Source organism: Microtus ochrogaster, chromosome 2, assembly GCF_000317375.1.
Source record: "Microtus ochrogaster isolate Prairie Vole_2 chromosome 2, MicOch1.0, whole genome shotgun sequence".
Classification (NCBI taxonomy): Eukaryota; Metazoa; Chordata; class Mammalia; order Rodentia; family Cricetidae; genus Microtus; species Microtus ochrogaster.
In genome coordinates, this window is record NC_022010.1 from 3883353 (window position 1) to 3895715 (window position 12363).

General features: G+C 51.2%; 3 protein-coding genes across 4 annotated transcripts in view; 2 read left to right on the top strand and 1 right to left on the bottom strand.

The window, feature by feature from the left end:
• The window catches only part of Usp30 (ubiquitin specific peptidase 30), a 28149-nt gene extending 23379 nt beyond the window's left edge, over window positions 1-4770 (top strand). Inside the window, exons 12-13 of the mRNA XM_005344255.3 lie at window positions 2077-2194; window positions 2546-4770. Of these exons, the coding sequence (XP_005344312.1) occupies window positions 2077-2194; window positions 2546-2810 (383 nt within the window). The 3' untranslated portion in view covers window positions 2811-4770. The remainder of the gene's footprint in view (window positions 1-2076; window positions 2195-2545) is intronic.
• Window positions 4771-5260: 490 nt separating this feature from the next.
• Window positions 5261-9429, bottom strand: Alkbh2 (alkB homolog 2, alpha-ketoglutarate dependent dioxygenase). Of its 2 annotated transcripts, none has more exons than XM_026783665.1 (4): window positions 9192-9429; window positions 8569-8874; window positions 6561-6759; window positions 5261-5583 (listed from the first exon to the last, which is right to left on the bottom strand). In XM_026783665.1, the coding sequence occupies exons 2-4, from the start codon at window positions 8780-8782 to the stop codon at window positions 5277-5279; spliced, it is 720 nt and encodes a 239-aa protein (XP_026639466.1). In that variant the 5' UTR covers window positions 8783-8874; window positions 9192-9429; the 3' UTR covers window positions 5261-5276. The 2 variants fall into 2 exon arrangements, with proteins under 2 accessions (XP_026639466.1, XP_005344311.1); XM_005344254.3 differs by having other exon boundaries at window positions 8994-9429.
• Window positions 9430-11440: 2011 nt separating this feature from the next.
• The window catches only part of Ung (uracil DNA glycosylase), an 8529-nt gene continuing 7606 nt past the window's right edge, over window positions 11441-12363 (top strand). Inside the window, exon 1 of the mRNA XM_013349113.1 lies at window positions 11441-11771. Coding sequence (XP_013204567.1) covers window positions 11472-11771 — 300 coding nt within the window. The 5' untranslated portion in view covers window positions 11441-11471. The remainder of the gene's footprint in view (window positions 11772-12363) is intronic.

A 12363-nucleotide genomic window follows, 5' to 3' on the forward strand; every position in this document is an offset into this window, starting at 1 on the left:
AGGCAGGCGGAGCTCTGTGAGTTCGAGACCAGCCTGGTCTACAGAGCTAGTTCCAGGACAGGCTCCAAAGCCACAGAGAAACCCTGTCTTGAAAAAAAAATACAGGTCATAATATAGACCAGGCTGGTCTCATGCTTACAAAGATCTGCTTGCCTCTGCCTCTCAAATGGTGGTATTAAAGTCATGTGCCAGGGGCTATAACAGTGGTTCTCAACCTTCCTAATGCCATAACCCTTTAATACAGTTCCTCATGTTGTGGTGACCCCAACCATAAAATTACTTTCTTTATAATAGTACAACACAATTGTACATATTTTGCTACTGTTCTGAATCCTAATGTAAATATCTGATATGCAGGATATCTCTGATATGCGACCCCTTGTTGAGAACCCTTGGTCTGGAGAGATGGCTCAGTGGTTAAGAACACTCACTGTCTCTTCTTCCAGAGGACCTGGGTTTGATTTCCAGCACCCACTTGGCAGCTCACAACTGGCTGTAATTCCAGTGCCAGGGATCCAGTATTGTTCTCTGACCTCCATGGATACCAGGCACTCAGATGATACTCATACACACATGCAGGCAAAACATGAACACATGAAATAAACGTAAAAATTTTTTTAAAAATGTGACACTACACCCAGCTTCTGGCACTTTTTTAAAAACTATAGGTTCTGAGACTCAGGTGCACGTGTTTGAAGATGAATAAGATGAATACCATACTCCTTCTCGCTCTCCTCCATCCTCCCCATCCTCTCCCCTCCCCTCCCTTCCCTCATTTCACCTCTCCTTGCTACCACTCCATTGGTTGGCAAGATGTCACTTCAGTGGGACTGTGATTCTCTCTCTTACTATCTCTCTGGATGTGGTGGTTTGAAAGGAAAAGGCCTTCAAAGGGAGTGGCCTTGTTGGAGTAGGTGTGGCTCTTTTGGATGAAGGTGTTGGGGGAAGCCCAAAGACTTCCTCAAAAGGTCTTATTTCTCAAACTTCATCAGTGTGACAGTCAGTCAACCTCCTGCTGCCTTCTGGTCAAGATGTAGCCAGCATCATGTCTGCCTGCATGATGCTACAATGCTCCCTGTCATGATGATAATGGACTGAACCTCTGAAACTGTAAGCCTCCACCTCAACTAAATGTTTTTGTTGTAAGAGTTGCTGTGGTCATAGTGTTGTCTTCACAGCAATAAAAACCCTAACTAGATACTAGGTGAACAGGGGGAACAGTTTAGACAGGGAGAGCCTCAGCCCCTGGCTCTTGTTTCAGTCTGAGAGCCTTTCCTGCTTTCTCTCCCAGGCTGCAGGGCAGTCCCTGATGTTCAGAGCATGGTGGATGTGAGCACAGAAGGCGACAATGAGCTACTTAGTGTGTGAACCCCACATGCTCTCCTTAAGGGAAGGACATATGTGACATCTGGAGCGCTGTGCATACTCAGACCAGGTGTCAGAAGCTGACAGAGCTAATGAGAAGGCTTGCCGTGTTCTGAAGCGGTGTGGGACGTTTCTGGTGGTTGCTGCTCAGGAAGGGATGCTCCTGGCCTCAGGAGAGTAGAAGCCAGAGCACCCAGAATCTGAGTTCCCTCCCAGCACAGTGCTGCCCACCTCACTAGGTTTTGTTTTTATTCTTTGGTTGGATTTTTCATGACAGGGTTTCTCTAGAACTTGCTCTGTAGACCAGGCTAGCTTCAGAGATCTGCCTGCCTCTGCCTCTCAAGTGTTGCTATTAAAGGTGTGCACCAGCATGCCCACCTTCACCTCACTATTGATAGTGTAAAATGAGAGTCTTGGTTTGCATCAGAAGCTAGGGCAGCTGCTGCTACGTAGACTTGAACAAAGGTGGGAGAATTCACACATCAGTCCCATGTGGGTAGTGTGGTGGGGGATGCACCTTCGGGGTGATGGGATGCAGGTGGGGACCGGCCATTGTGCTGCTTGCCCATGCCTGGCACCCATAGGCCAAGGTGGCATTTCAGAGCCAGCTTGGGGCACTGCATGACCCTGTCTGCAGTCAAACAGAAACCACAGCCAATTGTTTGCACAGATCAGCTGCCCATGTCTATGACTCAGGCTTTTCTGTTACAGGTCTGAGTCAGCCAGGAGCCAAGACACAGATTTTTATGAATGGCGCGTGCTCACCATCCTTGTTGCCAGCCCTGCCTTCCCCGTTGGCCTTCTCTCTGCCGGTGGTTCCTGACTACAGGTGAGGACGATTGACTGTGCTCTACTGTTCTCAGTGTAGAAACAAGTGGACGTGTAGGGTGATTGCCTCTTTCGTTTAGGTGCAATCACATTGTTACTCCATTTAAAGGAAATTATGGAAGTGTATGAAATCTGCACGTGTGTGCACACATGAGTAGTGTAAAGAGAACTGTTTCCTGGGATTCTAGCTAGGTGGCAGTGCAGACTTCAGTGTTCACTGTAACACACTCAGTGTTCAGGCATAGAGCTGTGTTTAGCAGTGTGCGTGTGGACCATTGCACTCACCTCCTATAGTATGACACATGCAAGGCCTGGTTCTCTCACCAACAACTGGCATTTTTCCACCCTTCAGCTCCTCCACATACCTGTTCCGCTTGATGGCAGTTGTTGTCCACCATGGAGACATGCACTCTGGACACTTTGTCACTTACAGACGGTCACCACCTTCAGCCAAGAACCCTCTCTCAACCAGCAACCAGTGGCTGTGGATTTCTGATGACACTGTCCGCAAGGCCAGCCTGCAGGAGGTCCTGTCTTCCAGCGCCTACCTGCTGTTCTATGAGCGAGTTCTGTCGAGGGCGCAGCAGCAGGGGCGGGAGTACAGGGCTGAGGAGTGACAGGCCAGCCCAGAGCCAGGCCGTGTTAAAAGAAGGCATGCCACATGTCCACGTGCGAGCCAGCCCCTGCAGAGCCCCTCAGCCTTCTGTGTATTCTGAGAGTAGGCTCCACACGGGAACCAGTCTTCGCAGTGCTGCCAGGGTGTACCAGAAGGTGTCCTCGTGAGGACAGCATCCATTGTGTCTAGAGCATCTTACTCATCTGACAAAGGTCATTAAAGAAACTGACTCCAGGAGTCACCCTTCCTATACTGTAATATGCTAGGTGTTCTCAGAGGGCATTGCCTTTGTTTGATCCCCTGACATTTCAGCATAGATCTTTATTTTTAATAAGGAGGCCCATAAATATCATTGGCAAGACTTAGTGACATTATTAAAGGCAACAATTCAGAAGAACAAGTGCCTTTCCCTTCTGGTTGTTCTGAGAATAGGCATGACCTAAGATTCACAGGCACAATGTTGGGAAAGCCCTCGTCCTTCCAAGTTCCTTGGAGGTCAAAAGAATAGCATGGTGGCTCACGCCTGGAGTCCCAGCACTCAGAAGCTGGGGCAGGAGGATCATTACAAGTTTCTGGCCAGCCTGAGCTACATATAAAACCTTGTCTCCTCCCAAAAGCCTCAAGACCACCTCCCTACCTTTGGGTCTGTCTTTTGTAATCTTCAGTTCTTTATGTGTAGTCACGCCACTTGCCAGTCCACCCTGGGGAAGAGGTGGTTCTAAGCCTTTCCACAGCTGTGGTGTCTGCACCGCTGCTCGTCGCCTCTGTGGAAGATGGCTAGCTTCCTGTTATCAGTTGCCTATAGTAGGGTTTACAGGCAAGAGTATGGGCGGGGTGACCTGAGAGCTGAGCTGAGAGAGTACACTGGCCCAGGGCCACAGTCTCTCTGAACCTTGCTTTTTCAGTAAGGGCCCACAGTGAGGAGGAAAGCAGTGTGGTGTTTGAACAGAACTGCAGCCAACACATCCTGCCATTACAGTCTAGGAGCGTATTCTAAGTGTGTGTGTCTTCAGTGACCTTGTTAAGCAAAGGGTACTCTGGGCATTTTCTTCTGTTTTCAGATAAGTTTCATGAATAGCCCAGGGATGGAGGATGTTGATGGCACAATAGTACTTATGTGTTAGCCAAGTTAGTAATTAAAAAAAAAGATACCAAACCAAATTCAGACTGACTCTTCCGATGTAAGATTTGGAACCAGACCTATCCAAAGGTAACTGAGGTAAGGCCAAGGATGTTTTCTTTGCAGGGGTAAGCTGCAGATGTTCCAGATGTGCCTAAGCATTGGCTTTGAGATCAGATCTCACTGTGCAGACTCCGAGACTGCTGTGCTTGCCTCCAGCCACAGTTCCCACAGGGGCGGCTAAACCATTTGTTCTGGCCCAGGTGGCCCTGTGGACAAGTGCTCAGTCCCTCGGTCACTTGTGATCTTAGAGGTCAGCTAGGGAAGAGACACGACCAAAAGGACAACTGTGAGACGCTGGTCCCAGCCCAGGGTTTGGGCCAAGGCTATAAATGTGTGACCCTGGCCGAGTGCTAATGTACTTCCTCATTTTGTAAATTATTAGACATTAGGTAGCAACCAAGAATGATTTCTAGTTTTAAGTTATTCACAGTAGGTAGCTTCTTCCTGGAAAAACCCAAGTTAAGCTAGTACTTAGGCTGTAGGCCGCGGAGTGTGGATCTGCTAAAGGCACTTTTGTATCTGCTGTGTACTAAGCAATAAAGATGGTTTGTTAGGAAACACTCGAGTGGTGGGCTTTAGTCTTTTTAAACGGGTTGTGTACAACAGGCTGCCTGTGAACTTTCAAAGACCTACCTAGGCCCCGGCCTTCTGAGTGCCAGCATTAAATACGCGGCGCCACGCCAGACCTGTGTGGTATTTTATTGCGGATGTGACATGGCGTCCTCCTCCTGCACTGTGTGCTGTGTACTGGGTAATGAGAATAAATCCTCTCTTCAAGCAAAAAGAGAAAATACAAGGTATTGATTATTAGAAATAGATTTTAGGGGCTGGACAGATGTCTCAGCAGGTAGGAGCATTTGCTGCCATTCCAGACTTAAGCTCAGATACCGAGGCTCTTGCAAGACCTCAGTTTGGGGGCTGGAGAGGTGGCTCAGAGGTTAAGAGCATTGCCTGTTCTTCCAAAGGTACTGAGTTCAATTCCCAGCAACCACATGGTGGCTCACAACCATCTGTAATGGGGTCTGGTGCCCTCTTCTGGCCTGCAGGCATACACACAGACAGAATATTGTATACATAATAAATAAATGAATAAATATTAAAAATAAAGGCTTTATATTTAAAAAAAAAAAAAAGACCTGAGTTTGGTTCCCGGCACCTGTGTCAAGCAGCTCACAACCACCGGTAACTCCAGCACCAGGTGACCGCACACCTCCTTCTGGCATCCCTGGCACCTGCACACATGCCGCACGCACACATACAAATAAAAATAATAAATAGAAAATTTTATTTCTTAGTAGGTAAAATTTTCCGAAAAGTCAAGTTGACCCGAGGAGCCAGGACCTTCTTGCGGATGGGGAGACTGTGGTACCAGTGGGTATTGGTGGGGTGGTTCATCATCAGTAGGCTTCCATGGGCCAGCTGCAGCTTGACTACCTCCACTGTCTGCCGAGGTCTCTTTCCTCGAGAGTCTTTGTGCCGGAAGAGGAAGTCTCTGCAGGCCCCAAAGGAGACAGATGCGATGGGACTCCCAGGAGCCAGTTCTCTTTCATCATCTCTGTGATCCCCGATGTGGTCGCAACCATCTTTGTACCTGTAGTGGGAAAACAACCACAGTGCTGAAGAAACCCTCTCCATCACCTGCCGATACTGCCGGTGCCTCATTCTAGCCCGAAGCAGCAGTGTGCTGTTTCTGTACACCTGCGAGACCAGAGAGCCCAGTCTGAATGTCTTTGCCAAGCAAGGTGTTTGAATGAGAAAAGCCCCCAGTTGGTGGAACTTTAGAGCCAATCAGGAGTAGGTGTGTCATTGTGGTTGGGCTTTGAAGTTTCAAAAGCTCACTCCAAGCCCAGTGTCTGTCTCTGCCTGCTGCCTGCAGATGAGAAGGTGAAGCTCTCGGCCCCTACTCCAGGGCTATGAATGTGAAGCTCTCGGCCCCTGCTCCAGGGCTATGCATCTGCTTCCCACCATAATGACCATGGACTAACTCTCTAAAACAGAAAGCAAGCCTCGGTAAATGTTTTCTTTTCTAAGAGTTGCTTTGCTAATGGTGTCTCCTCACAGCAAAAGAATACTTACTAGGACATTTAGCTACATCTTGTCATGCTTGCAGACGTCACACACGAGATCAAATAGCCACATCTTCCAGTCACCAGGTTCATGTAGGGAAAACCTGCCCTACTTGGCCCGAGTACACACCAACCACACCCTGTGCAGTCTGGCCCTGCCCTTCATACTCTTTTCTCCCTGATTTCTGATTTCCACTCCATGGACACCATGCATTTCTCTGTTCTACTCAAGATGTTAGTATCGCCAGCTCTCTAGCTAGTTCCGTGTCCCTCTAACCACCTCATGCCAGATGACTTCCCCTGGAGCCTGGCCGCTCTGTTCTCAGAATACACTATTGGTTGCTGCGGTGGAAGCAGGGCCCTACTGGCGCTTTCAGGGCGGAGGCTAGGGATGTGCTGACTTCACCATTGACCTCACCTAACCCCTGCCTTCCTCCTACATGTGAGCTCCATCTCTCCAGTCCCAAAAGTCCTTAGCCCTTCCCCGGGGAGCAAACGTTACCTGTTAATGAGCACAAAGTTGAAGGTCTGCCCTGTCACCCTGAAGATCCGATCTCGAACACGCTCTAGAACTGGAATCCAGGGCTTTGGTGTCAGTGTAAGACCAGAGAAGGTATATGTCAGTCCAGCGTCTCCGTAGGTTGCCTGCTTCCTGGGAATGCTGTGCCACTTTCCAAATACTTGGACCTTGGCCAGTGCACCTGGGCAGATGAAATGGCAGCTCTGACCTCAAGGGATATAGACAGATGAGTCCTGTGCATCTTCTGGGTACTCACAAGGGGGGGAACTAGAAACGGCATTTCCTCTGCTCGTCATGTTATAGAATGCCCTTTTGGAGATCTCTTCCCCAAAGGCACTGTGGCTTACTCTCATTCTCATGAAGGGGTATGGTGGCATACCCCTATAATCTCATCACTCTGGTGCTGATGTAGGCAGAGCACAAGTTCCAGGCAAGTGTGTCTCAAAAAAACCCAAAGGGTTAGAGAGGTGGCTCAGCTGGTAAAGTGACTGTCACAAGGTGTGGCTGCATGTGCCTCAAATCCCACTGCTGGGGGCTCACTGGCCAGCTGGTCTTGGAACAGCAAGAAAAATGGGGGGGGGGGGTGCCTAGCTGGGCATTGTACAACATGAGGGGCAGAAGGAATGCAGGGCTCTGGCTTTGTTGTGTGCACATACAAAACATGCGCACACCCTAGCATTAAAATCAGTGGGCCGCAAAACCAAAGACATAAAAGCACAACAGAGGCTTCGGACAGACGGCTCTGCAGGAGTAGGGGTCAGAGACCGAGTAGTGTGTGAAAATAACCAAAATGCATCATACACATACATGAAATTATTGAAGAATTAAAAAATAAAAAACAAATCACAGATGACTTGGTCTATAAGCAGCTGAGGCCATCTTTCTCCTCTTTTTCTTTTTCTTTTAATAAACTGTGGTGCACACACCTTTAATCCCCGCAAAGAGGCAGGTGGATCTCTGAGTTCAAGGCCATCCTGGTCTACAGAATGAGTTTCTGGACAGGCAGGGCTACACAGTGAGATCCCGTCTCAAAAACAAAACAAAACAAAACACAACACTTTTATGTTTGCTGCATATCTTTACAACCTGTATGTGTCTGGTCCCTCGAAGGCTGGAAGAGGGTATCCGAGTACCTAGGGCTGGAGTTACAGAGGGCTGTGAGCTGCCATGTGGGTGCTGGGAATCAAACCTGGGTCCTCTGGGAGAACAGCTACTGATCTTAACTTCTGAGTCCTCTTTCAACTCTCATATATTTATTTATGGCCTTTAAAGACAGGGAGGGTCTCGTGCATCCCAGGCTAGCTTTGAACTCTCCATTTAGCTGAGGATGACCTTGAACTCTGGATCTTCCTACCTCCACCTCCCAAGTTCTGAAGTTACAGGTCTGCACCAGCACGTCGCGGCCGGTTTTAAAACTGTCATTCATTGCATTAACTAAAGTCAGAACAAAGAGACAGCTCTGAACATAATGGAACATGGATGGAAGGTTTTGTCAGCTGTGTGCTCATTACAGCTTCTCAATATGTAGTCTCCAGGCAACAGCAACAACACCACCTTCAGACTCTTCAGACACTGAACTGGAAGGGTCAGGAAGCAGCAGAGTTCTGAGGGCGGCAGGCGTCCAGCTAAACCACACAGCCTTCCGTAAGAAACTACCTGGCTATCTGCGGTCTCGCCTACTAGACAAGCACAACTTGGCTGCATATGAGTGTCTGTTCGTTTGACCATGCTGAGGTCTAACCTGGGGTTTTGTGAATAGAGAAGCGCTGGACCAATGGCCTTGAAGACTGGTAAAAACGCTGATGCTGATGCCTCTCGCTATTCTGATTCAGTTTCACAAAGAACCTAGAAAGTTTTGGAGTTTATTTATTTATTTTTAACTTCCCAGGTAATTTCGCTCTAGACCCTGTCACTGCCTGAGTTCACGCTTCTCCTAACAGAGGCACATTCTTTCATCACCTAAGCCTAACACCTAAAACCCTCCGCTTACCAGTAAAATACTCCACTTCTTGCTCCAACTCTCGGAAGATCTCGTCTGCCTCGGCTTTGCCAAACAGGATGGTGTAATCACAATTCAGACCTTGCGCGCGAAGGTGCCGCCAGCTGGGGCTCGACTGGCCGCCGGAGGCTCCTCCCGACAGGACTGGCTCCTCCCGTCCCCCTCGGAGGTCGTCCGGGTCGGGCCTCACCAGGAACCTGTCCATCTCGCCGCCCCTGCACAGTCGTGGAGGTGAATGGCCACGCGAGGGGTGGGGGGGGCCAGGCTCAGTGCTCCACCCGCGTGCCACAGACACGTCTACAAAGGAAACAGAGGGCATTAAAACTAGGAACTGCCTGGCGGTCCCTATCCAGATGGTGAGCTTGCAAACCCCGCAGGCCTGCTCTCCTGTTTACGTTTTCGTAGCACAAGCTGACCTCCACAGTACAATCCTCCTGCCTCTGTTGCCAACTGCTGGGATCGCCGGCACACAGTCCCAGGCCCCGCCCCCTTCGGAATTCGCCTGCTCGGGCTGCAAACGCTACATATGGGAAGAGGTGCCGAGCACGGGGTTCGCCCAGAGTCACCCAGAATAACAGGGTGTCTCTGGCCTGCGCCCAGGGGAAGGGACTGACACAGGAGAGTAGCTCCACTGGAGAGACCCACGGTATGAGGCCCCAAGCGAAGGCTCTGCAACTCCAGACGCCCACATCCGCCTTTCCAGGCTGTGAGGGACTTCCGGCACAGCGCCACCTACCGGCCCCTCTGCGCACCGCAGGATGCTGCTTTTCCAGCAATCTGCAATGTTGAGGCCTGTCGACTGACTCTGGGGTCACCTTTGTGGGGATCCAAGAGCCTAGTGTTGTAAAGGATACTGTCTCGTTGGTGTGTGTGTGTGTGTGTGTGTGTGTGTGTGTGTGTGTGTGTGTGTGTGTGTGTGTGTGTGTGTGTGTGTGTGTGTAAACAATGGATAAACCTGAACATCTGACAAAGCCACGGCATTGTCTCCCCACCACAGTCAAGATGGGGAGCAATTACACCATCCCATAAAATCCTCCCCAGGTACCAACTTAATGGTCTTGTCTATATAACCTCTACCTGCTCTGTCGGCTGTTCCTGTTGCTTTTCCCAGAATTCCACATAAATGGAATTATATGCTGTAACAGCCTTTTCTATTTGACTTCTGTTTGTAAGCTTTTAGATAAAACTATGCTGCTTTTTGTGTCTAGCATCAAGTACTGACATTATGTGTATATATTATATAAACAAACACAGATGCCGTTTGTACCAGTGTCCCCCTTTCATTGCTGGGTTAGTGTTCTGGTGTATAGATGAAGCACAATATAAAGACCGTGTGGCAGTCATTTCTGGCTCTAGGTGACACAGCAAAATCACTCTTCAGGCTCAGACTTTTTCTGTGAGTGACTTTACTTCACTTGAGAAAACGCCTAGGAGGGTGGTTGTGGGGTTGCGCGGCCAGAGGAAAAGTGTTGGAGCACATGCACTCCGTGATGGCGGCTCACTTCCTAAAAAGCACTTCCTGTCCCTAAAAGCACTTCCTGTCCTGAACTCTGGCACCCTCCAGGAAAACCCAGGTCCTGTCTCACGCACACTGTATTTTGGAGATGGAAACAGGAAAAGGGCAATGTAAAAAATAAGATTACTTTGTACAGTACGGAAGTTCTGAGCAGGGTGACAGGCTGGGGGGTTGGGCGGAAGACCTCACAGGGGAGGGTCCTAAGCCGGGGCTGAAGCTTTGCTTTCCAGGTAGAGGACAGAGTGCATCGGGTGTGAAGAGGCCCCGCTGGGGAGCAGCCTGGAGAACTGTTAGGGTGTCGGGAGTTAAGATTTGAAAGCTGTAGCCCAGGCTGGCCTCTAACAAACCAAGATAGGCGTTAAGATTCTGATCCTCCAGCCTCCACCTCCCAAATGCTGGGGTTACTGGGTGTACAGCCACTCAGCGGCATAGGAGGTTTTTCCTGGGCAGTAGTCAAGGTTTAATCTATACCTCAAAAGATCACTCAGTAGAAAAGAACGGCTGGGATTGTTCAAGTCTAGATTTGGGGATAACTGAAAGATGTTTATGGTCTGAATGGGAGGAATTAAGTGGGTGAGATAAACGGAGCCAGGGGGTGTGTAGCTCGGTGGTCGAGTGGCTGCTCAGCATGCACGAAGGCCCAGAGTTCAAACCCAAGGCTGAAAGGGAGTCTTGGTGGCGTTACGTTACGAGGACGGAGGAGACCCCAGAGACCTGTGCAGAAGGAGGCGGGGCCTCGCAAGCCCCACCTGGCCAGGGGCGGTGCCGCCGCCCCTCCCACACATGCGCGCTGGGCCCCACCGCCCCAGACCTGCCAGCTTCCCCGCCCCCTGCTCGAACTGGCGCCGTCGGCGGAGCGCCAACCGTGAGCACTGCTGCAAGTGTCCCGGAGCTCGGTCCCCGGCGCAGGAATGATCGGCCAGAAAACCCTCTACTCCTTCTTCTCCCCTACCCCCACCGGGAAGCGGAGCACGCGCAGCCCCGAGCCCACCCCGAAGGGAGACGTGGCTGCCGAGGACAGCAGCGATACGGTGAGGCGTGCGGGGCAGTGCGGGACTCGGGGAGAGGCGGCGGGGTTCCGGTCAGGAGCACCGTGCACGCCGCTGCTCGGCCAGACCCGGCCTCCTTACGGGTTCAAAACAGCCGCGCGCGTCGGCGGCCGCCATGCCGAGACGCCAACCAATGGGAATGGGGCTCGGCCTCCGCCGAGCCAGTCGGCGTGCAGGATTCCCTCCCCTCCCTTCATAAGGTCCAATCACAGGCGGCAGGGGGCGGGCGCGGTTTTGCCGCGAAAAGGCCGCGTGGTCCGTAGGCGCGTAGGCGGGCGGGGCGCGTAGGCGGCTCAGCCCGGGTCTTCTCGGCCCAGGTCTGCTCAGCCATGGGCGTCTTCGGGCGGCGACCTTTGGGGTTGGCGCGGGGGCTGCGGGGGGCCAGGGCGCGTAGTCTTACTTCCGACCCCGACTCCTGGCAGGCCAGCCCCGCCAAGAAGGCCCGGGTCGGGCAGGACGAGCCGGCCACGCCGCCCTCGTCGCCGCTCAGCGAGGAGCAGCTCGTCCGCATCCAGAGGAACAAGGCCGCGGCCCTGCTCAGGCTCGCCGCTCGCAACGTGCCCGCAGGCTTCGGCGAGAGCTGGAAGCAGCACCTGAGCGGGGAGTTCGGGAAGCCGTACTTCATCAAGGTCGGTGGGCGCGCGGGTGCAGCCTGCCTTTGCGGGCGGCTGTCTTTCGGCCTCCTAGTATTTGGGTTAAAGCAAGGACTGGAAGGTGGTTTTCTGGCTGGTATTCCTATGGGGAGGAGGGCTATGCAGGACAATTTGGGGAGGCTCCTGTTCACGTGCATCTGGGATTGAACTCCGGTTGGCGCGCTTGGCGCCAGCTGCCCTCGTGGCCTCATGTAAACCACTTGGTTGGCGCGCCAGGAAACCCTGGCGAAGTAAACCCTCAACCAGACTGAGTGAAATGACCTTTAGCCTTTTTTTAAAACAGGGAAAGAAGGTTTAAGGCCTCGGACTATAATCCCAACTCGAGAGCCTAGAGGGTCAGAACCTGCCAACGGGGGGAGGAGGGCCAGACTCTGGGCTCCAAAAGACGTTGTTTTAAGGGGTGGCAAAGAGTCGGGGTCACTGAAATAAAAGTAGCTTACCGAATCAACCTTAATCCAGCCCAGGGTAAAAAAAAAAAAAATGGGGTTTAAATCATACAAAGAACCAAACGAGGCTTCAAATACGTTTTTTTTTTTTTTTTTTTTTTTTTTTTTTTTTTTTTTTTTTT